The 27,367-nt window shown below is 42.5% G+C and overlaps 1 protein-coding gene and 1 pseudogene across 1 annotated transcript in view; one reads left to right on the top strand and one right to left on the bottom strand.

Moving 5' to 3' along the window:
• The window catches only part of ARG2 (arginase 2), a 41,128-nt gene that overhangs the window by 12,014 nt on the left and 1,747 nt on the right, over nucleotides 1-27,367 (top strand). Inside the window, exons 3-7 of the mRNA XM_003924454.4 lie at nucleotides 18,945-19,122; nucleotides 22,461-22,620; nucleotides 23,476-23,570; nucleotides 23,754-23,858; nucleotides 24,839-24,975. Coding sequence (XP_003924503.1) covers nucleotides 18,945-19,122; nucleotides 22,461-22,620; nucleotides 23,476-23,570; nucleotides 23,754-23,858; nucleotides 24,839-24,975 — 675 coding nt within the window. The remainder of the gene's footprint in view (nucleotides 1-18,944; nucleotides 19,123-22,460; nucleotides 22,621-23,475; nucleotides 23,571-23,753; nucleotides 23,859-24,838; nucleotides 24,976-27,367) is intronic.
• LOC120364010 (small nuclear ribonucleoprotein Sm D2 pseudogene) lies at nucleotides 2,528-3,088 on the bottom strand (annotated as a pseudogene).

Here is a 27,367-nt window from a genome sequence, read left to right as displayed (position 1 = left end):
TTTTCTACTGCATTTTAGGTTTTGGGGTACATGTGAAGAACATGCAAGATGGTTGCATAGGTACACAGGTGGCAGTGTGATTTGCTGCCTTCCTCCCCTTCACCTGTATCTGGCATTTCTCCCCATGCTCTCTCTCCCCAATTCCCCACCCGCTGCTGTCCCTCCCCTCAACAGACCCCAGTGTGTGATGCTCCCCTCCCTGTGTCCATGTGTTCTCATTGTTCAACACCAATCTATGAGTGAGAACATGCAGTGTTTGATTTTCTGTTCTTGTGTCAGTTTGCTGAGAATGATGGTTTCCAAGTCATCCATGTCCCTACAAAGGACACGAACTCATCGTTTTTGATGGCTGCATAATATTCTATGGTGTATATGTGCCACATTTTCCCTGTCCAGTCTATCATCGATGAGCATTTGGGTTGGTTCCAGGTCTTTGCTATTGTAAACAGTGCTGCAGTGAACATTCGTGTGCATGTGTCCTTATAGTAGAACGATTTCTAATCCTTTGGATATATACCCAGTAATGGGATTGCTGGGTCAAATGGAATTTCTATTTCTAGGTCCTTGAGGAATCGCCACACTGGTTGAACTAATTTACACTCCCACCAACAGTGTAAAAGTGTTCCTATTTCTCCACATCCTCTCCAGCATCTGTTGTCTCCAGATTTTTTAATGATCGCCATTCTAACTGGCGTGAGATGGTATCTCAATGTAGTTTTGATTTGCATTTCTTTAATGACCAGTGATGATGAGCATTTTTTCATGTTTCTTGGCCTCATGTATGTCTTCTTGTCTGTTCATATCCTTCACCCACTTTTGAATGGGCTTATTTTTTTTTTTCTTGTAAATCTGTTTTAGTTCTTTGTAAATTCTGGATATTAGCCCTTTGTCATATGGGTAAACTGCAAAAATTTTTTCCCATTCTGTTGGTTGCCAATTCACTCTAATGACTGTTTCTTTTGCCATGCAGAAGCTGTGGAGTTTGATTAGGTCTCATTTGTCTATTTTGGCTTTTGTTGCCAATGCTTTTGGTGTTTTGGTCATGAAATCCTTGCCTATGCCTATGTCCTGAATGGTTTTGCCGAGATTTTCTTCTAGGGTTTTTATGGTGTTAGGTCTTATGTTTAAGTCTTTAATCCATCTGGAGTTAATTTTAGTGTAAGGTGTCAGGAAGGGGTCCAGTTTCTGCTTTCTGCACATGGCTAGCCAATTTTCCTAACACCATTTATTAAACAGGGAATCCTTTTCCTATTGCTTGTTTTTGTCAGGCTTGTCAAAGATCAGATGGCTGTAAATATGTTGTGTTGCCTCCGAGGCCTCTATTCTGTTCCATTGGTCTATATCTCTGTTTTGGTACCAGTACCATGCTGTTTTGATTACTGTAGCCTTGTAGTATAGTTTGAAGTTCGGTGGTGTGATGCCTCCTGCTTTGTTCTTTTTGCTTAAAATTGACTTGGCTAGGCCGGGCACGGTGGCTCAAGCCTGTAATCCCAGCACTTTGGGAGGCTGAGGCGGGTGGATCATGAGGTTAAGAGATCGAGATCATCCTGGTCAACATGGTGAAACCCCGTCTCTACTAAAAATACAAAAAATTAGCTGGGCGTGGTGGCGCGTGCCTGTAATCCCAGCTACTCAGGAGGCTGAGGCAGGAGAATTGCCTGAACCCAGGAGGCAGAGGTTGCGATGAGCTGAGATTGCGCCATTGTACTCCACCCTGGGTAACGAGAGTGAAACTCCGTCTCAAAGAAAAAAAAAAAAAAAAAAAGAATTGACTTGGCTATGCGGGCTCTCTTTTGGTTCCATATGAAGTTTAAGGTGTTTTTTTCCAGTTCTGTGAAGGTCATTGGTAGCTTGATGGGGATAGTGTTGAATCTGTAAATTACTTTGGGCAGTATGGACATTTTCATGATATTGATTCTTCCTAACCATGAACATGGAATGTTTCTCCATCTGTTTGCGTCCTCTCTTATTTCGTTGAGCAGTGGCTTGTAGTTCTCCTTGAAGAGGTCCTTTACGTTCCTTGTTAGTTGTATTCCTAGGTATTTTATTCTCTTTGTAGCAATTGTGAATGGCAGTTCGTTCTTGATTTGGTTCTCTTTAAGTCTGTTATTGGTGTATAGGAATGCTTGTGATTTTTGCACATTGATTTTGTATCCCGAGATGAGACTTTGCTGAAGTTGCTTATCAGTTTCAGGAGATTTTGGGCTGAGATGATGGGGTCTTCTAGATATACAATCATGTCATCTGTAAATAGAGACAATTTGACTTCCTCCTTACCTATTTGAATACCTTTTATTTCTTTTTCTTGACTGATTGCTCTGGCTAGAACTTCTAGTACTATATTGAATAGGAGTGGTGAGAGAGAGCATCCTTGTTTAGTGCCAGATTTCAAAGGGAATGCTTCCAGTTTTTGCCCATTCAGTATGATATTGGCTGTTTGTCATAAATACCTTTTTTTTTTTTTAACTACTAGAAAAAAACACAGAGCTTTATTATTCTCAACACCAGCAGCAGCGGTCTCTGTAGGAGGACAGGGGACTGAGTTCTGTTGACTGACAGGGATAGGTGGCTCCTACTTGCCGGCGATAAGCGGGTTCTGCAGGACCACTATGACTGAGTCCCCATGCAGGAACATCTTGGAGATGTAGTGGTCTTTATTGACTGGCTTGGACTTCTTCTTGCCCTTGTCACTCTTGGGTACCTCAGTCCACATCTCCTTCACGTTCTCCAGCACCATGTTGCAGTGCCTATTGAAGGCCTGCACGTGGCCCAGGAGTTTCTTATTGTTGCGGCAGTTGATGAGCACTTGGGTGTTGTTCTTGACGGACTGAGTCAGCACAGAGAGTGGATCCATGTTAAATTCCTCCTCCTCTCGCTTCTGCAGCTCCTCCAGGGTGATTTCACTCTTGGGCTTGTTGAGGAGGCTCATGTTGGTCACTAAGCTCTCGGTTCACTCCAGTTTCCATCAATAGATTTTATAATTTTGAGATACGTTCTGTCAATACCCAGTTTATTGAGGGTTTTTAGCATAAAGGGCTGTTGAATTTTGTCAAAGGCCTTCTCTGCATCAATTGAGATAATCATGTGGTTTTTGTCTTTGGTTCTGTTTATGTGGTGAATTATGTTTATAGACTTGCATATGTTGAACCAGCCTTGCATAAGCTTTTTATGTGCTGTTGCAATGGGCTTGCCACTATTTTATTGAAGATTTTTGCATCTATGTTCATCATGGATATTGGCCTGAAGTTTTCTTTTCTTGCTGAGTCTCTACCCAATTTTGGTATCAGGATGATGTTGGTCTCATAAAATGATTTGGGAAGGATTCCCTCTTTTTGGATTATTTGGAATAGTTTCAGAAGGAATGGTACTAGCTCCTCTTTGTATGTCTGGTACAATTCGGCTGTAAACCCATCTGGACCTGGGCTTTTTTTGGGTGGTAGACTTTTAATTCCTGCCTTAACTTCAGACCTTGTTACTGGTCTATTCAGGGTTTCGACTTCTTCCTGGTTTAGGCTTGGGAGGATGCAAGTGTCCAGGAATTTATCCATTTCTTCCAGGTTTACTAGTTTATGTGCATAGAGTTGTTTATAGCAATCTCTGATGGTGGTTTGCAATTTTGTGGAATCTGTGGTGATATCCCCTTTATCGTTTTTTATTGCATCTATTTGATTATTCTCTTTTCTTGTTTATTAATCTGGCTAGTGGTCTATTTTGTCGATCTTTTCGAAAAACCAGCTCCTGGATTTATTGATTTTTGTGAAGGGTTTTTTGTGTCTCTATCTCCTTCAGTTCTGCTCTGATCTTAGTTATTTCTTGTCGTCTGCTAGGTTTTGAGATTTTTTTATATTGCTCCTCTAGCTCTTTCAATTTTGACGATAGGGTGTCAATTTTAGATCTCTTCCTTGCTTCTCATGTGGGCATTTATTGCTATATATTTTCCTCTAGAGACTGCTTTAAATGTGTCCCAGAGATTCTGGTATGTTGTGTCTTCATTCTCACTGGCTTCAAAGAACATCTTTATTTCTGCCTTCATTTCATTGTTTATCCAGTCAACATTCAAGAGCAAGTTGTTCAGTTTCCATGAAGCTGTGTGGTTCTGAGTTAGTTTCTGAATTCTGAGTTCTAACTTGATTGCACTGTGGTCTGAGAGACTGTTTGTTATGATTTCCATTCTTTTGCATTTGCTGAGGAGTGATTTACTTCCAATTATGCGGTCAATTTTAGAGTAGGTGTGATATGGTGCTGAGAAGAATGTATATTCTGTGGATTTGGGGTGGAGAGTTCTGTAAATATCTATTAAGTTTGCTTGATCCAGGTCTGAGTTCAAGTCCTGGATATCCTTGTTAATTTTCTATCTCGTTGATCTGTCTGATATTGACAATGGGTTGTTAAAGTCTCCCACTATTATTGTGTGGGAGTCTAAGTCTCTTTGTAAGTCATTAAGAACTTGCCTTATGTATCTGGTGCTCCTGTATTGGGTGTGTATATATTTAGGATCATTAGCTCTTCTTGTTGGATTGATCCTTTTACCGTTATGTAATGTCCTTCTTTGTCTCTTGTGATCTTTGTTGGTTTAAAGTCTATTTTATCAGAGACGAGAATTCCAACTCCTGCTTTTTTTTTTTTTTTTTTTGGCTCTCCATTCGCTTGGTAAATCTTCCTCCATCCCTTTATTTTGAGCCTTTGTGTGTCCTTGCATGTGAGATGGGTTTCCTGGATACAGCACACCGATGGGTTTTGGCTTTTTATCCAGTTTGCCAGTCTGTGTCTTTTGATTGGAGCATTTAGCCCATTTACATTTAGGGTTTATATTGTTATGTGTGAGTTTGATCCTGCTATTTTGATGCTAGCTGGCTGTTTTGCCTGCTAGTTGATGCAACTTCTTCATTGTGTTGATGCTCTTTACCATTTGGTATGTTTCTAGAGTGGCTGGTACTGGTTGTTCCTTTCTATGTTTAGTCCCTCTTTCAGAAGCTCTTGTAAAGCAGGCCTGGTGGTGATGAAATCTCTGAGTACTTGTTTGTTCACAAAGGATTTTCTTTTTCCTTCACTTATGAAGCTTAGTTTGGCTGGATATGAATTTCTGGGTTGAAAGTTATTTTCTTTAAGGATGTTGAATATTGGCCCCCACTTTCTTCTGGCTTGTAGGTTTCCTGCTGTGAGTCTAATGGGCTTCCCTTTGTGGGTAACCCGAGCTTTCTCTCTGGCTTCCCTTAGCATTTTCTCCTTCATTTTAACCCTGGTGAATCTGACGATTATGTGCCTTGAGGTTGTTCTTCTTGAGCAATATCTTTGTTGGGTTCTCTGTATTTCCTGGACTTGAATATTGGCCTGCCTTGCTAGGTTGGGGAAGTTTTCCTGGATGATATCCTGAAGAGTATTTTCCAGCTTGGATTCATTCTCTCCATCACATTCAGGTACACCTATCAAACGTAGATTAGGTCTTTTCACATAGTCCCGTATTTCTTGGAGACTTTGTTCATTCCTTTTTATCCTTTTTTCTCTAATCTTGCCTTCTCATTTTATTTCACTGAGTTGATCTTCAACCTCTAATATCCTTTCTTCTGCTTGGTCAGTTTGGCTGTTGAAACTCGTGCATGCTTTGCAAGTTCTCATGTTGTGTTCTTGAGCTCCATCAATTCACTTATATTCCTAAGTTGTCTATTCTTGTTAGCATTTCATCAAGTCTTTTTTCAAGGTTCTTAGTTTCTTTGCATTGGGTTAGAACATGTTCTTTTAGCTCACAGAAGTTTCTTATTACCCATCTTCTGAAGCCTGATTCTGTCAGTTCATCACACTCATTCTCCATCCCGCCTTATTCCCTTGCTGGTGAGGAGTTGTGATCCCTCGTAGGAGGAGAGGCGTTCTGGTTTCAGGTGCTTTCATCCTTTTTGCGCTGGTTTCTTCCCATCTTTGTGGATTTATCCACCTGTCATCTTTGAAGTTGTTGACTTTCAGATTGGGTCTCTGAGAAGATGTCCAGTTTGTTGGTGATGAAGTTATTTCCTTCTGTTTCTTAGTTTTCCTTCTAACAGTCTGGCCCCTCTGCTGTAGGACTGCTGACGTCCAGTCCAGGCCCTGCTTGCCTGGGGATCACCTGCAGCAGCTGCAGAACAGTAAGGGTTGTTGCCAATTTCTTCTTTGGATACCCACCAAATGTCAGCCTAGCTCTCCTTTATGAGGTGACTCTTTGGATATATGGGGGTCAGGGAGCTGCTTGAGGAGACAGTCTGCTCTTTATAGGAGCTCAAGTGCTGAGCTGTGATCTCCATTGTTCATTTAGAGCTGCTGGGCAGGTATGTTTAAGTCCGCTGCAGCAGAACTCATAAACCCCTCCCTTTATTTTCCCCCCCAGGTGCTCTGTCCCGAGTAGTCAGGGCTTTATTTATGAGTTTCCGTTGTGCTGCTGCCTTTTTATCAGGGCTGCCCTGCCCAGCGAGGAGGCAGCCTAGTCACTGTCTGCCTGCAGAGGCTTTGCTGAGCTGCTGTGGGCTCTGCCCAGCTTGAGTTACAGAAAGTCCATTTAAAAGTGATTATTTGTAAGACAAAATGTAAATAATTTCAAAAATCATTTAAAAAATCATCATAAATCCATGATCGTCACCTCCAGCTTAGCCCTCATTCTCGGTGTCTTCCTTCCTGCATTTCCCACAACAGCCATCTCATGATCCTCAAGCTCATGCTTTTCCAGTGGAGGTATGGACTCTCTCCAACTTTCTCCCTGTCATCCTCCAAATCAGTTGTATTGACAAAGAACCTTTAACACCCTCCTCAGAGGATGAGGGTCTAGTTCCTGTATTAAGTTGGTGCAAAAGTAATTGCAGTTTTTGCCATTGAAACGGATGTCATAGATAAGAGTGCCCATGGTAAGGGCTCGAAATTAACAGTGACTTGAAAGAAAAATTGTTCACTTGGCTCTCAAGTAAACAGTTTGAAAAGTAGTCCAGAGCTGGTTTAGCAGCTCTGTTCCTCTAAGCTCAGACCTAGATTCTTATCTGGTGCCACAGGCAAGGCCTCTGCCTAATGGCGCTAGATTGTCGTGGCCTCAGCAGCGGGATGGAAAAATGAACAAATAAAGGGGCAAAGGCAGTTCTCTTCCTTCCCATGAAGTTGTTGCCAGACACTTCTGCTTATCCTATTGGCCAGAAGTGGTTCAAGTAGCCACATCCAGTCACAAGCAAGTTAGTAAATGTAGTCTATTCCAAGAGGTTATGCTCCCAGCTAAAAACTTGTTCTCTCTGGGAAAAGGGAAGAATGGATTTTAGACAACTAACACTCAGCAATGCCCTCTCCCTATGCTCTAGACCCCATCCCCTCTGATAGTTCCTGCTCCAGCATTATCCCTCCTCTCCCCTCCTCTTGTGGCTTTTCTCTCCTGTCCTTTCAGTAATTAATTATGCAACACTTGACCATCCCCCTTGACCTTAGGTGGCCTTCTAGCTATAGTCTAGTTATTTTTTCTTCAAAGCCACCTTCCTGGCTTCCTCGTTGCCCTTTCACATTTCAGGTTGTTATAATGTGGCTTCATGGGCCATCATTCCAATAAACCTAGTGTTTTTGCAGTATCTGACCTACTTTCTAATACAATGAACAGTATAACATTCACCTTATTTACACTACTAACCCTGCTTTTTAAAATTGAAACCAACACTACTCTCTCTTGGCTATAACTTCAAATTCCTTTATTAGATCCTTTCTTTTCTTTTTCTTCTTTTTTTTTTTTTGAGACAGGGTCTCACTCTGTCACCCACACTGGAGTACAGTGGTATGATCTCAGCTCACCACAGCCTTGACCTCCCAGGCTCAAGCAACCCTCCCATTTTAGCCTCCCAAGTAGCTGGAACTACAGGCACATGCCACCACCCCAGCTAACTTATTTATGTTTTCGAGACAGGGTCTCACTATGTTGCTCAGTCTGGTGTTGAACTCCTGGCCTCATGTGATCCTCCTGCCTCTACCTTCCAAAGCTTTGGAATTATAGGTGTGAGCCACTGCATCTGGCCTGTATCCTCTATTTCTACCTACTACTTACATGTCAGTATTCTCAGGATTCTGTCCTTGATCCTCCAGCTTTATCCTGTCTTGATTGGCATTCTACTTCCACAGCTTCACTGTTACCTGTATGCTGATGCCACCTAAAGCTCTTTTTTTTTTCTTTTTTTCTTTTTTAATTTTTTGAGACAGGGTCTTTCTCTGTCACCCAGGCTGGAGTGCAGTAGCATAATCTTGGCTCACTGCAGCCTCTACCTCCTGGGCTCAAGTAATTCTCCCACCTCAGTCTCCCAAGTAGCTGACAGGTTTGTGTCACCATGCCTAGCTAATTTTGCTTATTTTTTTTTTCTTTTCGTTTTAGAGATGAGGTCTCACTATGTTGCCCAAGTTGGTCTCGAACTCCTGGACTTAAGCAGTCTTCCCGCCTCAGCCTCTCAAAGTGTTGAAATTACACACGTGAGCCACTTTGTCTAGCAAAAGCTTTATCTTTAACACTTATTTTTCCTCCTAACTCCAAACCTGCATACAGATATCTTCCATGTATATTATCTTTTTAACTTTTTGCTACCAAAGTGTTCAACCATAATGAAAGTAGAGATGGTATCATAACTGACTTTATATATCTGTCAGCCAGCATCATCACCAATATGAGGCAATGTTTTTCAACCACCTCCAGACCATTTTGAAGTAAATCAGACATCATGGACCTCACAGCACCTTTTATCGCACACAGTGTATCCTAACTTTATCATGGCCACCCAGAGGGGAAACGAACTTCTCATATCTTAACAGAGGAGGTGGTTTTGCAAATTGGAGCAAGGCACCCGCCATCTGTACCCAGGGCAGTTAGGCTCTTTCCCCTGTGTAGGAACTGAGAGGTTGAGGCCCTATCTCACTAAATGTTTGCATCTCCAGGAGATGGCTCCCTGGGTCCTTCAGGAAGCATTCCTGGGTTGTCAGACTGGTGAGAGGCTTATTTAGTCATTACGGAGATTCACACACATTTGAAAAGGACAGAGAAATGATGAAATAAAGGGAGGAAGGGAGGTCTCTGTATATTCAACAGGGAGAACTAAGCCTCTTAATTTTTAATTTGTATTGTTAACATTGCCTGATTAAACTTATACTTTTAAAATTTCTTTTGTGGTTTTTAAGTTTGAGTTGAATTCATATAAGGTCCATATTGTTTTATATTATAAGACCTTTCATAGGCCTCTCTCTCTCTTTTTTTAATTTTTTGCAGTTTATTTGTACAGGAATCTAGGGCATATGTTTGCAGAATTTCTGTGTTTGGATCCCTGTGGTATCCTATGACATGTTCTATGGTGGTATATACTTCATCAGAGTTGACATTTAAGTGATACTGTCAGCCACTGACTATTACCTAGAATTACCCATTAACTTGTCTCCGTGTACTTTCAACAGGATAGTCTCTAACACATCAATGTCAACATAGCCCAAACTGAACTTATCATGTTCTCCCTCCCTTCCCATGCCTCTCTAACTATTGCTGGAATCTTTCTGTTCCCTCTCATTTCTTTCTTTAGCTTCCTGTGGCACTCTGCTTCACCAGGTTTTTTGTTTGTTTGTTTGTTTTTTGTTTTTTTTTGTTTTTTTTTTTTTTTTTTTTTTTTTGAGATGGAGTCTTGTTCTGTCACTCAGACTAGAGTGCAGTGGCACAAACTTGGCTCACTGCATCCTCTGCCTCCTGGTTCAAGTGATTCTCCTGAGTAGCTGGGAATACAGGCGCACACCAGTATGCCTGGCTAATTCACCGTGTTGGTCAGTCTGGTCTCAAACTCCTGACCTTGTGATCCGCCCACCTTGGCCCCCCAAAGTGCTGGGATTACAGGTGTGAGTCGCCACACCCGGCCTCCAGGCCATTTTCTACACAAGCACTAGATCCAAAACGCAGATTTGATGTGTCCTCCTGGCTTAGAAACCCTGGTTATTCCCACCATAATTAGGATCTGGGCCTTGCCCCCTCCTCCTGCCGCCTCTCTTTGCAGTCCTCTGGATGAACTCTGGGACCAGGGCGATTGTGCATTGTTTTATAGGGCTGAAGGTATTCTCTGCCTCTTTGGTAAGCATTTCCTCTTCTCTTATTCCTAATGTCTTCCAGACTCAGATATTGCTGCTTCTGTGACGTTCTCCTGACCCTTCTCTTTCTGGATCTCTGTTCCTGCCACACCCTTTGCCCAGCTGGTTCATAGCAGTTAGCACTCGGCTGGGCTGCCAATTTCCCTGCCTGACATCTCACCAGCCTGTGAGCTCCTTGAAGCCTGCACCATACCTTATTTCTGCATCCCTGGGATTTAGTGGAGTGCTAGGCACACAGTACACTTTTGTTGAAGGAAAAAAGGGAGCAAAGCATCTTCACTTTCTCCTGTAACTTAATTTACATCACAACCCATGATGAGTCTTCCCAGATCAGTATTTCGGTTTCTCTGAAAAAGACCTGCTACTAAGAAGCCACCTGGTCTCCCAGATTTTTTAAAATGTATGACTCAAAGGATTATTGTCACATATCAAACTTTAACTCCTGCAAGGTGGCTGGCTACAAGTTAATAAACATATTCAAGCTAAATGCTAGTGGGGGAGGGGTGCAATGTCTCACACCTGTAACCCTAGCACTTTGGGAGGCAAAGGTGGGTGAATCACTTAAGCCCAGGAACTCAAGACCAGCCTGGGTTAGCATGACAAAACCCTATCTCTATCCGCCCACCCCACCCCACCCCCCACCGCCCCAAAATTAACTGTTACACTTCTGTAGTCCCACCTACTTGGGAGGCTGAGGTGGGAGGATGGTTTGAGCCTGGGAGATGGATGTTGCAGTGCAGCGTGATCACACCACTGCACTCCAGCTTGGGCAACAGAACGAGACCCTGTTTCCAACAACAACAACAAAAAGCTAGTAGGTAATAATGGTGAGTTATTGCTCCTTTTTTTGAAATATATTTTTAAACCAGGACATCAGTAGATAATGACTGCTTTCTTTCAAGTAAGGCTGGCCTCTAGTTACTTTAGACAGATGCTGCATTGTTCCTTTAATTCCAAAATAGCACAATTCAGAGGCAGAACCTAAGAGATTACAGTGGTTGGCTTAAATAATTTAATTTTTGAATAAATTTACTTATCGCTATTAATGACCAAACCTTGTTGGTATTGAGAATAAATATATGTGGTAATGCTCAGCTTTGAAGGGAAGAAAAATGGCCTCTTCCTGGCTCGCTTCTCTACCCCAAGAGAAGAGAACCACAGCATAGAAAAAGAAGTAGAAAACACCTTTCTGCGTGACCCAAGAGTTGAGTCACAGCAGGTTGTGGCATTGTGGTTAGGGATTTCAGAAAAGTGGTATTCTTAGATTTAATTGACTTTGCCTTTATTTTTTTTTCATAGGGAACACAGAAAATTCAAACTATCTGTTAGAGCAGGACTTTTTTTTTTTTTTTTTTTTGACGGAGTTTCGCTCTTGTTACGCAGGCTGGAGTGCAATGGCGCAATCTCAGCTCACCGCAACCTCCGCCTCCTGGGTTCAGGCAATTCTCCTGCCTCAGCCTCCTGAGTAGCTGGGATTACAGGCATGCGCCACCATGCCCAGCTAATTTTTTTGCACCTTTAGTAGAGATGGGGTTTCACCATGTTGACCAGGATGGTCTCGATCTCTTGACCTCGTGATCCACCCGCCTCGGCCTCCCAAAGTGCTGGGATTACAGGCTTGAGCCACCGCGACCGGCCTGAGAGCAGGACTTTTTAAGAGCCATTCCAGTGAGAAATCAGTGGGCCTGCATTTGTTCATCCCTTTTTTTTTTCCCCAGTAGGGATGGGGGTCTTGCTTTTTTGCCCCAGCTGGTCTTGAACCCTGGGCTCAAGCAGTCCTTCTGCCTTGGATCCCAAAGGCATGAGTCACCATGCCCAGCCTGTTTGCTACTTCTCACCAGAAACTGTTGTATCAAAATGACATAGCAATATTACAAATTTTGGGAAGTCTGAGGTTACACCATCAGTTTCAAGGAAAAGGATAGGGTGTGGAGAAAAACCACAGAGATGCCTCATGCAGTTGAACTAATCTGTAATCTCTAGCATGCCTCAGGTCTTTCCTTGTTATCTCATTGAAACCACTATGTGAGGTAGGACAAGTTTAGAAACAACCTGACTAGAGATCTGGACTCTGTTAGGAAGTCAAGGGGCAGATGACAGGAATTCTTTTCTTTGCATCTGGTATAGCGTTTGGCTAACAGAGGCTGTCTGAGTAGTCTGTGCTTTCAGCCCAGCGTAGTATGGAATGCGATGCAATCTGTTTGGTTTTAGGTTTCCTGGGCAGACTCACGAGGACGCTAGCCCAGGGTCTAGGGCAGGGAGCTACCCGTCAGGACTGGTAACTTGCAAAGCTGTAGTTGCCAGCCTGATGTGTCTTCATTTAAATCCTTTCTGGAACAAGGCCGAGTGTAAACAAATTTTTTTTTTTTTTTTTTTTTTTTTTGGAGACAGGGTCTCACTTTGTTGCCCAGGCTGGAGTGCAGTGGCACAATCTCGCCTCACTGCAACCTCTGCCTCCTGGGTCCAAGCGATTCTCCCACCTCAGCCACCCAATTAGCTGGGACTACAAGTGCATGCTATCATACCTAGCTAATTTTTGTATTTTTAGTACAGACAGGGTTTCACTGTGTTGCCCAGGCTGGTCTCGAACTCCTGACCTTAAGTGATCCACCCGCCTCAGACTCCCAAAGTGCTGGATTACAGGTGTAGGCCACTGAACCCAGGTGTAAACCATTTTTAAACATCACATGCTCTAAAGAATAGTATTTTTTTCCCTGGGGACTGTTGCTATTTCTTCTTCTGGCTAGCTACTGGAAGGATTGAAGTTTTGTCAACATGTTAACAGCAGATCTTTTCTTGTCAGAGAAGCTCAACAGTCTTGTTCTGAATGGATATGGTTATGTGACTTTATGAAGCCAGAGCAACCCTCCTCTTGCCTCCACCCCTGCCTGTGCTGGAACCAGGTTGCTAGGGTGCCATCAGCTGACAGTCTCTCTGAGAAAGCCTGAGGTGGCTCATCATGGTCTACATGTGCTCAGAGGGTTGACATGAGCTTGGTTCAGAGTGGTGTATATTCCAAAACCTATCTTTAGAAGATGATAGCATCTGTTCTCCTTAGACAAGAGGGACAGATGTAGCTGGAGAACCAATTAGCAGGAAACATATAACTGATGTCATAAATCATCTCAGTTACATCTTGAACTAAATTTTCAAGTGTGTATTTGTGTGTGTGTGTGTGTGTGTGTGTAACTCAAGAATCACATTCATGCAAAGGCATCTATTAACATCATGTTTGTATCATTTGCTCTTGAGGTTAATGCTGGTGTATGTTAGATATATTACGCCAAAGTGACTGATAGCCTAGATCCTCACAGTCACTTTCCTTGAGTCCCCAGTGCCACTATCTCTGCCCCTGTCTTAGTCATGGTCCTGCCCATGTCTTTCTCAGTCATGGTCCTCACTGTCTCTGAGAAAACCTGCCTGTTGCAGAGACAACATGAGAGCAGAGTAGGGAGGAAGGAGATGTTACAAGGGCTGGTTGGAGCTGTCTCCTCTGGGACTCTGAAGAAGTACATTGGGACAGATATCTCAAGATACATGGTTCTTTGGCTGGGCACACAGTGGCTCACACCTGTAACCCAGTATTCTGGGAGGCCGAGGCAGGTGGATTGCCTGAGGCCAGGGGTTTGAGACCAGCCTGGGCAATATAGCAAAACCTCATCTCTACAAAAAAAAAAATACAAATTAACCAGGTGTGGTGGCACATGCCTGTAGTCCCAGCTACTGTGGAGGGTGATATGTGAGGATCGCTTGAGCCTGAGAGGTTGAGGCTGCAGTGAGCCATGTCTGTGCCATTGCACTCTAGCCTGGGTGACAGAGTAAGACTATCTCAAAAAAAAGAGACATGGTTCTTGAGGTTGTATAGCCTTTGGGAGTTAAATGCACCAAACAAAATTCAGATCTCTGCATTTTATTGGTAGTAACCAAGTGAATTTACATAAATAACAGTCTCTTCAAAGGTTATTACCCTAATTACGTTTTATGGATAAGAGAAATTCTACTTACTTCAAATGGCCTGAATTAACCCCAGCATCCCCTATCCTCCCCCACCCTCCAGTTTAGACTTCTAGTAACATTGTAACTTTATTTACTTTTAAAAAGTCTTTTTTATTAGTCAAAATCACAATCACCTTGATTAAAAGGATGGGACACTCCACCCTCAGCAGAAAATGATACAGTTTATAGAAAACCTCCCTACCCCTCCCATACCCTAATTGAAAATTACAAAAAAAGTAGGTGGCAGGAGCAGCAAACCACCATGGCATGTGTATTACCTATGTAACAATCCTGCAAGATCTGCACATGTGCCCCAGAACTTAAAGTAAAATTAAAGAAAAAAACTACAAAAAAATCTGCCCTCCTTCCCTACAATGTCATGGTAGTCTGACTCCTCCAGCAGCACTGCAGTTCTGGAGGGCCAGCTCACCACAGCACCCTCCACTTCACCCTGGGGAGAGGAGGGATGTGCAACTTTATTTTTAACAAGCTAGTATTTCAGGTACAACTTTGTTCTAAGAATTAGCAGTTGCATCCCTTTAAATTTCCAGGAATTCAGCCAGGTGAGGTGGCTAATGCTTATAGTCCTAGCACTTCGGGAGGCCAAGGCAGGTAGATCACCTGAGGTTAGAAGTTCCAGACCAGCGCCGGGCGCGGTGGCTCACGCCTGTAATCCCAGCACTTTGGGAGGCTGAGGCGGGTGGATCACGAGGTCAAGAGATCGAGACCATCCTGGTCAACATGGTAAAACCCCATCTCTACTAAAAATACAAAAATTAGCTGGGCATGGTGGCGCATGCCTGTAGTCCCAGCTACTTGGAGGCTGAGGCAGGAGAATTGCTTGAACCCAGGAGGCAGAGGTTGAGGTGAGCCGAGATCACGCCATTGCACTCCAGCCTGGGTAACAAAAGCGAAACTCCATCTCAAAAAAAAAAAAAAAAAAAGTTCCAGACCAGACTGGTCAATATGGCGAAACCATCTCTAGTAAAAATACAAAAATTAGCTGCACATGTGGTAGGCACCTATAATCCCAGCTACTTGGGAGGCTGAGGCAGGAGAATCGCTTGAACCTGGTGGGTAGAGATTTCAGTGAGCAGAGATTGCATCACTTCATTCCAGCATGGGTGAAGGGCAAAACTCCATCTCAAAAAAATAAAATAAAATGCAAAAGTAAACTAATATCCAGGAATTCCTTTTGTGTGAGGCTAAATCTGCCACATACAGTATTTTGAGTCTGTAATTTTAAAAGCCATTAGTACCCAGTCAGCACAAGTGAGGTTGCAGAGTCTGTTTTTCTCCTGATTTCACTGACTCGTTATTCCCGACAAGTCACAAACATTTCTACCCTATTTAGAAACAATTTGGAAAAACTGCACAGTAAGAGGCCCCTAGCTTTTCTCCATGTCTGCTATTCTGCCAATGGGCTGCCTGTGGCTCAGCAGATCCTCCTGTGTGTTAGCCCATTTTGAAACCCATCTCTCTTGACTTGCTGGGAGCCCTAGTAGCAACTGGGGTCACAGTAGTAGGGAGAATGGGATAGCCTTATGCTGTCAAAAAAAACCAAAAAACAAAAAAAAACTTGCTTATTCATCATGTAATCGTATATGAGTCTCTAACCAAAGGGTGATTCAGTTGCTGTTAAACGGTTGGAGCTATTTACCATTGGTGAAATTCTTCCTCTGCAATGTGTGGATAGTGATACCAGCAGAGGGTGTGAGAATGAGCACATATTGCAGAGTGCATAGCACAGTGTGGTGTGTAGAGGCAGACAATTACTAATCATTTCCTGTCTCGGGCTTCTTTCAGGAATTTAGCCCTGAAATAGAGATATTTCACTAGCCACAGATATTGTTAAGGTCAGGTAGGGCTGTTTTGATTTCTTCCTCACCGCCTGGTTGCATCATTCTGTTGATGTACTTGTGTTCTTGTTCCACTCCAGTAGGGCCTGGATAGGTTTATCAAGGCCAAAGGTAACATCTCGGCCTGAAAGATCATAGTAGTACTCAGTGTATTTTATTACCAGTACTTGGGAGAGAAGCAACGAGGCTGTGCCAGTGTATAAACAGCAGGTGAAAAATGAGAGACTTTCACAATGGTTCCAAATCTGTTTGACATTAAGTACTTCCTTGAAGTTTCAGGCTCCTGTTGTCCTACCATGTCCTCTTAGAAGAAAGAGCAGCAATGAAATACTAGGTCTCACCTGACCTGGATTTACAGATGAGTTGATCTGATGCAGTTAGAGAAAGGGAAAGTTCCCTCAGGCATAATAGCCAGACACATATTCCTTACACATTACAATGCTTGCATTTTCGCCATTACCCTAAGATTCTTGAAAAACTAGCAAGACCATTTCTGAACCAGAGGAATTTGCCACAGTACTCGGATAAGGAAATTTGCCACAGCTTTACGGCTGGGCACAGTGGCTCACGCCTGTAATCCTAGCACTTTGAGAGGCTGAGGCAGGAGGATCCCTTGAGGTCAGGAGTTTGAGACAAGCCTGACCAACATGGCGAAACCCTGTCTCTACTAAAAATACAAAAAATTAGCTGGGCATGGTGGTGCATGCCTGTAATCCCAGCTACTTGGGGGGCTGAGGCAGGAGAACCACTTGAACCTGGGAGGCAGAGGTTGCAGTGAGCCAAAATCGCGCCATTGCACTCCAGTTGGACAACAGAGCAAGACTCCATCTCAAAAAAAAAAAAAAAAAAAAAAAAGGAATAGTTTTAATATTACTCAATTCATTCTGCTCTTACAAAAAGTTAACCTCGCATCATCCTCCTCACTCCTCTTAAAAAAAATTGTAGCAGATGGGTTACAATTCATGTTCTCTATAACAGCATACTAGAACCAGGGTTCAGATAATCCTAGAACTAGAGTTCTGCTCTTCCAGTCCTTTGGTTACCTCAATACTATTGGCACAGTGGGCATTAGAAGAGAAAGCTCTTACGAGGTGACATCAGGAGGGCATCATATATTTGTTGATTCAGTTCTGCAATTAACTACAATAGTTTAAATTTGTAATCCTAGAGCAACCTAGACTTTCATATTTTGTTCTTAAAGATTATAGCAGTAGAATAAAAAAGTGCTCACTGAGGCAGATTGCTAGCTGTCCACCAAAATCCATTCTCATCCTCTGGACATAAGCTAGACCTGTGTTTGCTGGCCAGTGCCAAAAGTAGGCAGGAGTAATGTGCCACTTTCAGGCCAGGATTTTGAAAAGAGGAGATGTACTTTCTCAGTTCTTTGTCTCCTGTTGCCTTGAACCTGGGGAGACCTAGACTTAGCCACACAGATGGCAAAGCCCTAGGTATGGGAGCCACAAGTCAGGTCTCTGAATTACTGTATGTAGGAAAGCCTCCTGCTGACCTGGAATACCTACCCTGGATGTTAAGTGAAGAAGACATAAACTATGTTTGAGCCATTATTTTGGGGGAGTTGCTATAGCAGTTAACTTACTCTAATAACCTTACTTAAAATAGTATTATGTATTATGCTTATAACTAGGCCAGGCATGGTGGCTCATGCCTGTAATCTTAGTACTTTGGAAGGCCATCACGGGAGAAGTACTTGAGCCCAGGAGTTGGAGACCAGCCTGGGCAACACAGTGAGACCTTGTCTCTACAAATAATAGAGAGCACGCACGAGAGAGAGCATGCGTGCAAATATTCCAAAATCTGAATCTGAAAAAAATAAATCTAAAACTTCTGGTCCCAAGCCTTTGGATAATGAGCACTCAACCTGTACACATTTTGGAGCCAGATGGCCTAGATTTGGATCCTGATTCTGGCACTTACCAGCTGTGTGAACTTGGGCGGTTACTTCTCTTTGCTTCAGTTTCCTCATCCACAGAATAGGCACATTTTAGTTGCCTCACAGAATTGTTCTGAGTCTTAAATAAGAATTTATATTAAGCAGTTAGAACACCTGGGATCTTGGGCCGGGCGCAGTGGCTCAAGCCTGTAATCCCAGCACTTTGGGAGGCCGAGGCGGGTGGATCACGAGGTCAAGAGATCGAGACCATCCTGGTCAACATGGTGAAACCCCGTCTCTACCAAAAATACAAAAAATCAGCTGGGCATGGTGGCGCGTGCCTGTAATCCCAGCTACTCAGGAGGCTGAGGCGGGAGAATTGCCTGAACCCAGGAGGCGGAGGTTGCGGTGAGCCGAGATGGCGCCATTGCACTCCAGCCTGGGTAACAAGAGCGAAACTCTGTCTCAAAAAAAAAGAAAAAGAACACCTGGGATCTTGTAAGTAATCAATAAATGTTAGATATTTCTTTTAGAATGTTTCAGATTGGCTTTTTATTTATAAAAGTTTATAATATGTGAATTTCTTAGCCAGGCATGATGGCTCATCCCCATAATCCCAGCACTTTGGGAGGCTGAAGCAGGAGGATCAGTTGAGGCCAGAAGTTCAAGACCAGCTGGGGCAACATAGCAAGACCCCATTTCTTAAATTAAAAAAAAAAAAAAAAAAGTTAAAAAAATGAGAATCTCTTTGTATATTTTTGCTAAATTAATAGCACTTTAAAAAAATTCTTATTTTCTTTAAAATTGTTGGTTCTTTTTGATATTTCTACTTGATCACTCTGGGTATCTGAGGTCTAATAGCTACCATTTTTTTTTATTGTTAGTTTAAGTCAATCAACATCTCTTGGTTTCAGTTTCCAACATCTGCAAAACAGTGTTTATAATAGGCTCAAGATAACTTTCCCACAATCATTTGACATTTAACATTTTACTGTGACAAAATGATTATGATGTGTACTTTGTCACATATTATCAATTTGGCCCAGGTGAGTAAGAGTTGGAGATAGCACAGAAAATTCATCTTGTCATCCTTCATTTGTTTTCAGGCTGCCACCTAAAAGACTTTGGAGATTTGAGTTTTACTCCAGTCCCCAAAGATGATATCTACAACAACCTAATAGTGAATCCACGCTCAGTGGGTCTTGCCAACCAGGAACTGGCTGAGGTGGTTAGTAGAGCTGTGTCAGATGGCTATAGCTGTGTCACACTGGGAGGAGACCACAGGTAAGCTGGGAGCCAGGGATGGTGAGGGGCTTGATTACATGGTGCTTTGGGCTCATCACTTAGCTTCTTTACCTGTTTCCTCATCTGGAGAAAAACACCCTACAGAATTTTTAAGGTAGGTATTAAAATGAATGGCATTTAAATGTGTAAGATGCTGAGCTGCTAAAGGGGCACTATGTAGTTTTCTTTGTATGACACGTTGTATAGTAAGAACATATACATTCAGAGACAGCAAGTTCAGAGTACACTAAGCAAGGTTTCTAGACACTGTATTACATGTTTGTCTCCTGGAAAGCTTACTTGAGAAAGCTTACTATCTTATGACTTTGGAGAATTAGAAAGATCCATCAGTAGGCTGAATTTGGGAGTTTTTGTTAGTATTTCTGCTAATAGACCTGTTAGAAATCCCCTTTGGGATGTTAACACATTTTCTTTCTTTCTCTTTTTGAGACAAAGTCTGGCTCTGTCACCCAGGCTGGAGCGCAGTGGTGTGATCTTGGCTCACTGCAACCTCCGCCTCCTGGACTCGAGCCATCTTCCTACCTCAGCCTCCCAAGTAGCTGGGACTACAGGTGCACACCACCATGCCTGGGTCATTTTTGTTTTTGTGGAGACGGGGTTTTGCCATGTTGCCCAGACTGGTCTCAAACTCCTGAGCTCAAGTGATCCTTCTGCCTAGGCCTCCCAAAGTGTCAGGATTTCAGGCGTAAAACCTGTGAGCCACTGTGCCCAGCCATGCATACATGTTCTACCTCCATAATATGAACCCTAGTGACTCATGCAATCAGTCCCTTGATCCTTTGTCTCCTCCTGAATCAGCATATACTTTATTGTCTCCTGAATCAGCATATACTTTATTGAGTACTGTTCTGATTATTTTCTCAGCAGTGCTAGAGATGGTGAAATTGGTGATATATTAAGGCCTAGGTGAAATTAATATACATGGAATAAAACAACTGAAAATATTTAATTCTGCAGAATTTCAAAGGAGGAAGGTATCACTGGACTAAGAAAGACTTCACAAGGGAATGTGATTTGAACGAAGTAATGAAGGTCTTTGGCAGGAAAAAGGCACTTAAGTACTAGGAATATTGAGCACTCCATACATATCCTCAGTTAATCCTGCTAACAATGCTCTGTGGTAGACATGGTTTTATCATTTACTGCTGGAAGCATAGAGGGGCAGATATATAAGAACTTATCCATGTCAGACACAGTGGTGCATGCCTGCAGGCCCAGCTACTCAGGAGCCTGAAGTGGGAGTATTGCTTGAGCCCCAGGAGTTTGAGGCCAGTCTGGGCAACATAGTGACATCAGGTCTCCTTAAAAAAAAAAAAAAAGAAAAGAAAAGATAACGTATCCAAGGTCTAGAACCAGGAAGTAGAGCTGGGATTCAAATCCAGTGTGACTCTTGTGGTGATTATTTTCTCCGAGGTGCTTGCTTGAGAGAGCTTTTCAGATCACTGAACAGAAATGAAATCTTTGTTACTTCTGTAGAAGCAGGTAGATTGTTCCCTGGGAGTTTAAAAAAAAAAAAAAAAAAAAAAAAAAAAAACTCAGGTGGAAGAAAATGGTCACACCCAGCTTCCCTACTGAGATGACTAAGCCATTCAATTAAATCAAGCAGAGGGCAAGTCTCCTGCCTCCTTTCTCAGTGTGGTCTCTGGAAATTTATTTAGTCTGTCATCTGGTCAAGTCTCACTGTTTGGGGACCACTGATCAATGTGATTAGCATAGATCTTACTTTCTTTTCCTGTGGCTATCCCTATTGCAGCCATGTTACTCTTACCCATTGCCTGCTGAGTGTTAAAACCTAGGCAATCTGAAATTCTAGAGAGGAAGGGATAAGTGCGTAACTCGAATAAGGGTCGAACATTTTGAAGAAGAGGCATTTTTAGGTCACTGCTCCTTTTATAGTTTAACATACACCTTACCTTAATCGTCAAGCCAACTCTGATTTACACAGGTCAAATACTACCATCCCTCTCTTATAGAAAAGGAAACTGAAGTTTAAGGAAATTGGATGCTTTGTCTTCAGTCACACAGCTCTTCCTGGACTAAAAATCTGGTATTCCGACTTAATCCACTGCCTTTGCACTAGACCATGCTATTCCTCAAAAGACCCAACCACTGTGGGACACAGAGCCTAGAACAGCTGTCTTCATGCTATATTAACCAAGAAGGATGGTTGCAGTTCTAAGATGCTTAAGTTGCATTTCCCATCTATGTCTAATTCCTTGGTTACTGGGAAGCTTTCCAGCATTTCATCAGCTGTATTCTTAGAACTCAGACAGGACAGTTAGCTAGTGTAAGCAGAGCCCGAGGAAAAGGAAAGGTAAAAACAGAAAAACACTTAAGAATATTTGAGGCGGGGTATGGTGGCTCACTCCTGTAATCCCAGCACTTTGGGGTATTGAGCCTGGTGGATCACTTGAGGTCAGGAGTTTAAGACTAGCCTGGCCAACATGGTGAAACTACATCTCTACTAAAAATACAAAAAATTAACTAGGCGTGGTGGCATGTGCCTGTAATCCCAGTTACTTGGGAGGCTGAAGCAGGAAAATAGCTCGAACTCAGGAGATGGAGGTTGCAATGAGCTGAGATCGCACCTCTGCACTCCAGCCTGAGCAACACAGTGAGATACTCTCCCAAAAAAAAAAAAAAAAAAAAAAAAAAAAAAAAAAAAAAAAATTGAATGCCATGCTAATATATATATAATTAAATCTTTTTATTCAGTGGTCTAAATGAGGTCTTTAATTGGTTTACCCTGTTAATATCTCCAACAGCTTTTCTTTCAGTCTTTGGTGAGTTGTTACCTACAGACAATATCATTTACCTAGTTTTTTGTTTTGTTTTTTTTTTTTTTTTCCATTTTTGGAGACAGGGTGTCACTATGTTGCCCAGGCTGGTCTTTAACTTCTGGGCTCATGTGATCCTCTCACCTCAGCCCTCTGAGTAGCTAGGATTACAAGCATACACCATCTTGCCTGGCTTAACTTGATTTCATTCATTGAACAAATATCTGAGGTTCTTTTTTGAGCCAGGGCTAATGAATAAAATTATATGGATTTGGGGACAGCAGTGACATCTGTCACACTTCAGGGATAGCCAGTCACCAGCTTGGAATCTCTAGGACTTTATATTTCTCCCTGTCTAAATCACTCAAGGTTAACCTTTGGGAACTACAACTACAGATCTTGCCTCACCCAAGCCCAGCCTCCATCAAGGCCCTGACTTTGCACTATGGAGAGAGTATAAGTTGCTTTGGCTGAGGACATTTATTATTGGTCATGTTTGCCAAGCAGAGGGCCTTCAAGATTCTTATTTGTTCTTTGCAGCCTGGCAATCGGTACCATTAGTGGCCATGCCCGACACTGCCCAGACCTTTGCGTTATCTGGGTTGATGCCCATGCTGACATCAACACACCCCTTACGACTTCATCAGGAAATCTCCATGGACAGCCAGTTTCATTTCTCCTCAGAGAACTACAGGACAAGGTCAGTGGGCCAAAACGAAAAGAAAGGTGAATGGCTTGCAGGGTTATGCTGGGGTTGAAGGTTTAGTTCGGTAAGATTTTGAAGAGTGGGTTGAGTGTGGATTACCACTCCTTCATTTGTTCATCACTGTTATGGGCCAGGTAGTCTGCCAGATGCTAGGGGTATAAAGACTAGGACATGGTCCCTGTTCTTTGGGGAAGGCAGGCTCATAACCTTTTAAGAAAGTAAATCAGGGGCAGGTAGTAACTATTGTGACTGATATACCCACAGCCTAAGGACTTCTTGGTTAGAGGCTCCCAGGCCATACTCCCAGACACACTGATCTAGAAGACAAATAAAACCATGATGACCTGTGGGTAATATTTTCCTGAGAGTTTCAGGGATATAGGAGTCCATGTTAGGCACAGACTAGAATCTGTATATCCCTCCCATCAGTGAGGGACCAAGTCAAACCAGGACAGTACAAAGATTATTCATTGGGCAGAAGTCGGCTGTTGGCAACTTGAGACGGCAACCAAGTTATGCTTCAAGAACCAATCTGTAAACAAGTCAGCAGTGTGCAAGGGGACAGAAAAGGGCTAATCAGCAGTATTCCTGCTACTAGGTAAGTTAATAAGAAACCAAGACAACCTCAGAGATTTTATTCTTCATGAGAAAGCAATTCTGTTTCTCAGCTGCCCTTCTGAAACATTTCCATCTTATATCACTTCTTCCCAGATCAAGTGTCTTGTGTTGCTCTAAAGTTACTCTGTGGATGACAGAAGCAAGCAGACCGCATACCCAGGGAGGCACATGGTGATGATCTTGGTGAGACCAAGAATTCTTGATTAATCCTGTCCATTCGCCCTTTCATAGGTACCACAACTCCCAGGATTTTCTTGGATCAAACCTTGTATCTCTTCCCCAAGTATTGTGTATATTGGTCTAAGAGACGTGGATCCTCCTGAACAGTAAGTTGACATATCTGGCTTAAATTTAGGGCCTGTCCTAGCCAATTATGTTCCATTTGAAAGGCTGATGCTTGACTTGGTCTATTTGGAGGTCACTACAACAAACCCACTCCCTCCCCCAAATACACATTTGTTAAAAATGCTCTTTAAACTAAGGACTCCTTCCTTTATATCTCATCACAGTTTTATTTTAAAGAACTATGATATCCAGTATTTTTCCATGAGAGATATTGATCGACTTGGTATCCAGAAGGTCATGGAACAAACATTTGATCTGCTGATTGGCAAGTAAGTAACTATAACTGATGTCAGGGCAAACCCTCAGTGGGTAACACATTTTACCTTGTTTCTTGGGGATAACAGCTTTACTTTAAAAATAAAAAGCAAAAATGTACACATAATTTTAAATAGTTCAGAAAGGCAAAATTATGAAACACAGGTTACATTCTTCCTCTGGAGTTTTTGGGAGGAGGTTTTCTCTAAATCATTGCCTAGATCCTCTGTCTGATGAATTTTTATCTCCATCTTTAATGCTTATCTTCTCAGATGAGAAGCATTATGTCATTGTTTCAACTGTGCCATTCTTCAACTAGCCTCACGACTGTTTCATCTGAGTTTTATGTTAAGCAAATCTTGGCAGTAGAGAAAGATGGCAGAGGAATACTAATCAAATGGTAGTTTTAAGAGCATTTTCCCCAATACCAAATCTTTACTTCTGGGTGATTAATGTCAGAATTATCTGGTAGGATGTCATTTTGTAAGCTGTTAAGAAACTTGGTTGTTAGCTTCAGCCATTGGACACTGTGGGCTACAATGAAGTTGGAAATGGAAGATGTTAAGACTGCAGACCTAAAAGGAGAGTTCACTTCAGCTGCTGTTACATTCAGAGAATAACAGCAACTGTAACCTACATTGAGGCAATTTAAATTAGACTGTATCAGAACCCAATCTCATCCAGAAGTGAAGAAATCCCTCTATTGACAGTTACTAATATAAGAGGTTCTAATACGCAGGGTAAGCCAGAAGTTTACCTTGGGGTTAGTCTGTCTGAGGCATGCAGAACAAATGGCAGTTTCATGCAGTGGTATGTAGGAAGTTAATATGCCAGTCTCAGTAACTTCCAAGAATAGGAAGTCTGGAAATTTACTAACAGCTTTATTAACAAAGTACCAGGACTAATAGCAACAAAATGAAGGCACTGCCATCATAAGAAAGATGAGTATCCAAGCACAACCAGATAAGTATTATTTTATCTTCTTCCTTTCTAGGAGACAAAGGCCAATCCATCTGAGTTTTGATATTGATGCATTTGACCCTACACTCGCTCCAGCCACAGGAACTCCTGTTGTAGGAGGACTAACCTATCGAGAAGGCATGTATATTTCTGAGGAAATACACAACACAGGTATGTAGCAACCAGGTCTGCAGCCTGTTAACTACGTAAGTAAATATGCTGGAGTCTCTTGCCTGCAAAGATCTTTTCTGCTATTCTACATCATCGCAGAGTTTGTTTTTGTTTAAACTTTTGTAGCTAAAAATTATATGGCCAGGCTAAAAAAAAGATACAGTCCTTTAGAGTCAATGTTTGGCCATGGCTCTTACCAAATTACAGTAAGGTAATAATGAGTTAAAAATTGTATATTTAAGCCGGGCGCGGTGGCTCAAGCCTGTAATCCCAGCACTTTGGGAGGCTGAGGCGGGTGGATCACGAGGTCGAGAGATCGAGACCATCCTGGTCAACATGGTGAAACCCCGTCTCTACCAAAGATACAAAAAATTAGCTGGGCATGGTGGCGTGTGCCTGTAATCCCAGCCACTCAGGAGGCTGAGGCAGGAGAATTGCCTGAACCCAGGAGGCGGAGGTTGCGGTGAGCCGAGATCGCGCCATTGCACTCCAGCCTGGGTAACAAGAGTGAAACTCCGCCTCAAAAAAAAAAAAAAAAATTGTATATTTAAACAATTAAATACAAGAATAAATTGTCAAACTGATGCAGTTCTTTGTGTCTGAGTTATCTAAAGGCAGATTAAGATAATAAGGCGAAGGCAAGGCTACAATTTCCACTTTAACATTAAGAGGTTGGTTCATTGTGAGTTGTGAATTAGGAGTTAAAACTGATCGCTTGAAGAAATCTGCAAATTGGACAATATCTTGGGTCCTTAATGTAGGGTAGGTCTTATACTACAGCTTGATAGATCTCTAACAAGGGGGAAACCGTTAGATGAGAATGGCTGATGGAAAGAGTATTAAGATGAATTCTATGTTATCAAGACTGGCTACAAGGGGTTAGCCACGCTTTCCCAAAACTCATACTTGTTTGCAAACAGTTTCCAATTCTGTCAGGAAGCTTCTGATTTTAAAGCTATTTCAAAATTTAAAGAACTACCAAATCATACTGCTTCAGTAACCACCTGATAGAACTAGCGTATAGACAGAGACCCCAGATTGAAAGGTTCAGGGATATAGAGATATATCCCAACTTGACTAGTTGGGATAGAAACTGATACTGAGAAATGGTCTCTTTAGCTCTACAGCCTGAGAGAACCTTAGGTAGTACAGAAAGGAAGGCAGTACCAATCTGATTCTCAGTTCCACAATCTTAGATGTTGCCAGTGGTCCTTAGGTTACTGGCCAGAGAACCTGGAAGTTCAATTCTCTGTTTTGCTTCCTAAAACACCACTTAGAGCAGGGGTTAATAACCACTAGCACGGCCGGGCGCGGTGGCTCAAGCCTGTAATCCCAGCACTTTGGGAGGCCGAGGCGGGTGGATCACGAGGTCAAGAGATCAAGCCCATCCTGGTCAACATGGTGAAACCCCGTCTCTACTAAAAATTAGCTGGGCATGGTGGCACGTGCCTGTAATCCCAGCTACTCAGGAGGCTGAGGCAGGAGAATTGCCTGAACCCAGGGGGCGGAGGTTGCGGTGAGCCGAGATCGTGCCATTGCACTCCAGCCTGGGTAACAAGAGCGAAACTCCGTCTCAAAAAAAAAAAAAATCACTAGCACTTACATGCAGCAGTGGCCATGGCTTGTCTCTTTCTTCCCCTGCTAAAATATTGTATTCCAAAAGACACTCATGGAGCTATGCGCAGTGGCTGATACCTGTAATCCCAGCACTTTGGGAGGTCAAGGCAGGAGGATTGCTTGACCCCAGGGGATCAAGACCAGACTGGGCAACATAGTGAGATCCTGTTTCTATAAAAAATAGCCAGGTATCCCAACTACTTGAGAGGTTGAGGTGGCTTGAGCCCAGGAGGTTGAGGCTGCAGTGAGCCATGATCGCGCCACTGCACTCCAGCCTAGGCAACAAAGCAATACCTTGTCTCAAAAAAAAAAAAAAAAATTGTTATAATGCTGTCAACTAGATACATAAAGCAGTTTGCTTAAATTAATTTATAGGGTGGCAACAGTCTGGAAACATAAGTCATACATGTATTTCTTATAGTGCAAACCTTGATTACCACTTCTGGGATATGCTAAAGGTGCAGGTTTAGTCAGTGGAAATCAGACAAATCAGGAACACAGGTCCATGTGCAGGAAATGATAGAAATGCTACAGTAATATACTTGTTCATTGCAGTTTGGCACTGTACACTCAACTATGCATTGCTAATAAGGGAAGATGCTGAACGGACATGATGGCATTGAGCACGTCATGTACTACAGTGTAATACCAATAAACCATTAGGTACATTCACGCATGTTTCCAGACTTTATGGCCACCCTAAATATGCTTAGATACTTGTATTCTTGAATAATAGCTTGTTCAGATCACCCTTCACCCAGAATAACTAATTAAA

Source organism: Saimiri boliviensis, chromosome 2, assembly GCF_048565385.1.
Source record: "Saimiri boliviensis isolate mSaiBol1 chromosome 2, mSaiBol1.pri, whole genome shotgun sequence".
NCBI lineage: Eukaryota > Metazoa > Chordata > Mammalia > Primates > Cebidae > Saimiri > Saimiri boliviensis.
The sequence above is the reverse complement of the archived record's forward strand: the minus strand, read 5'-3'. Positions and strand labels throughout refer to the sequence as shown.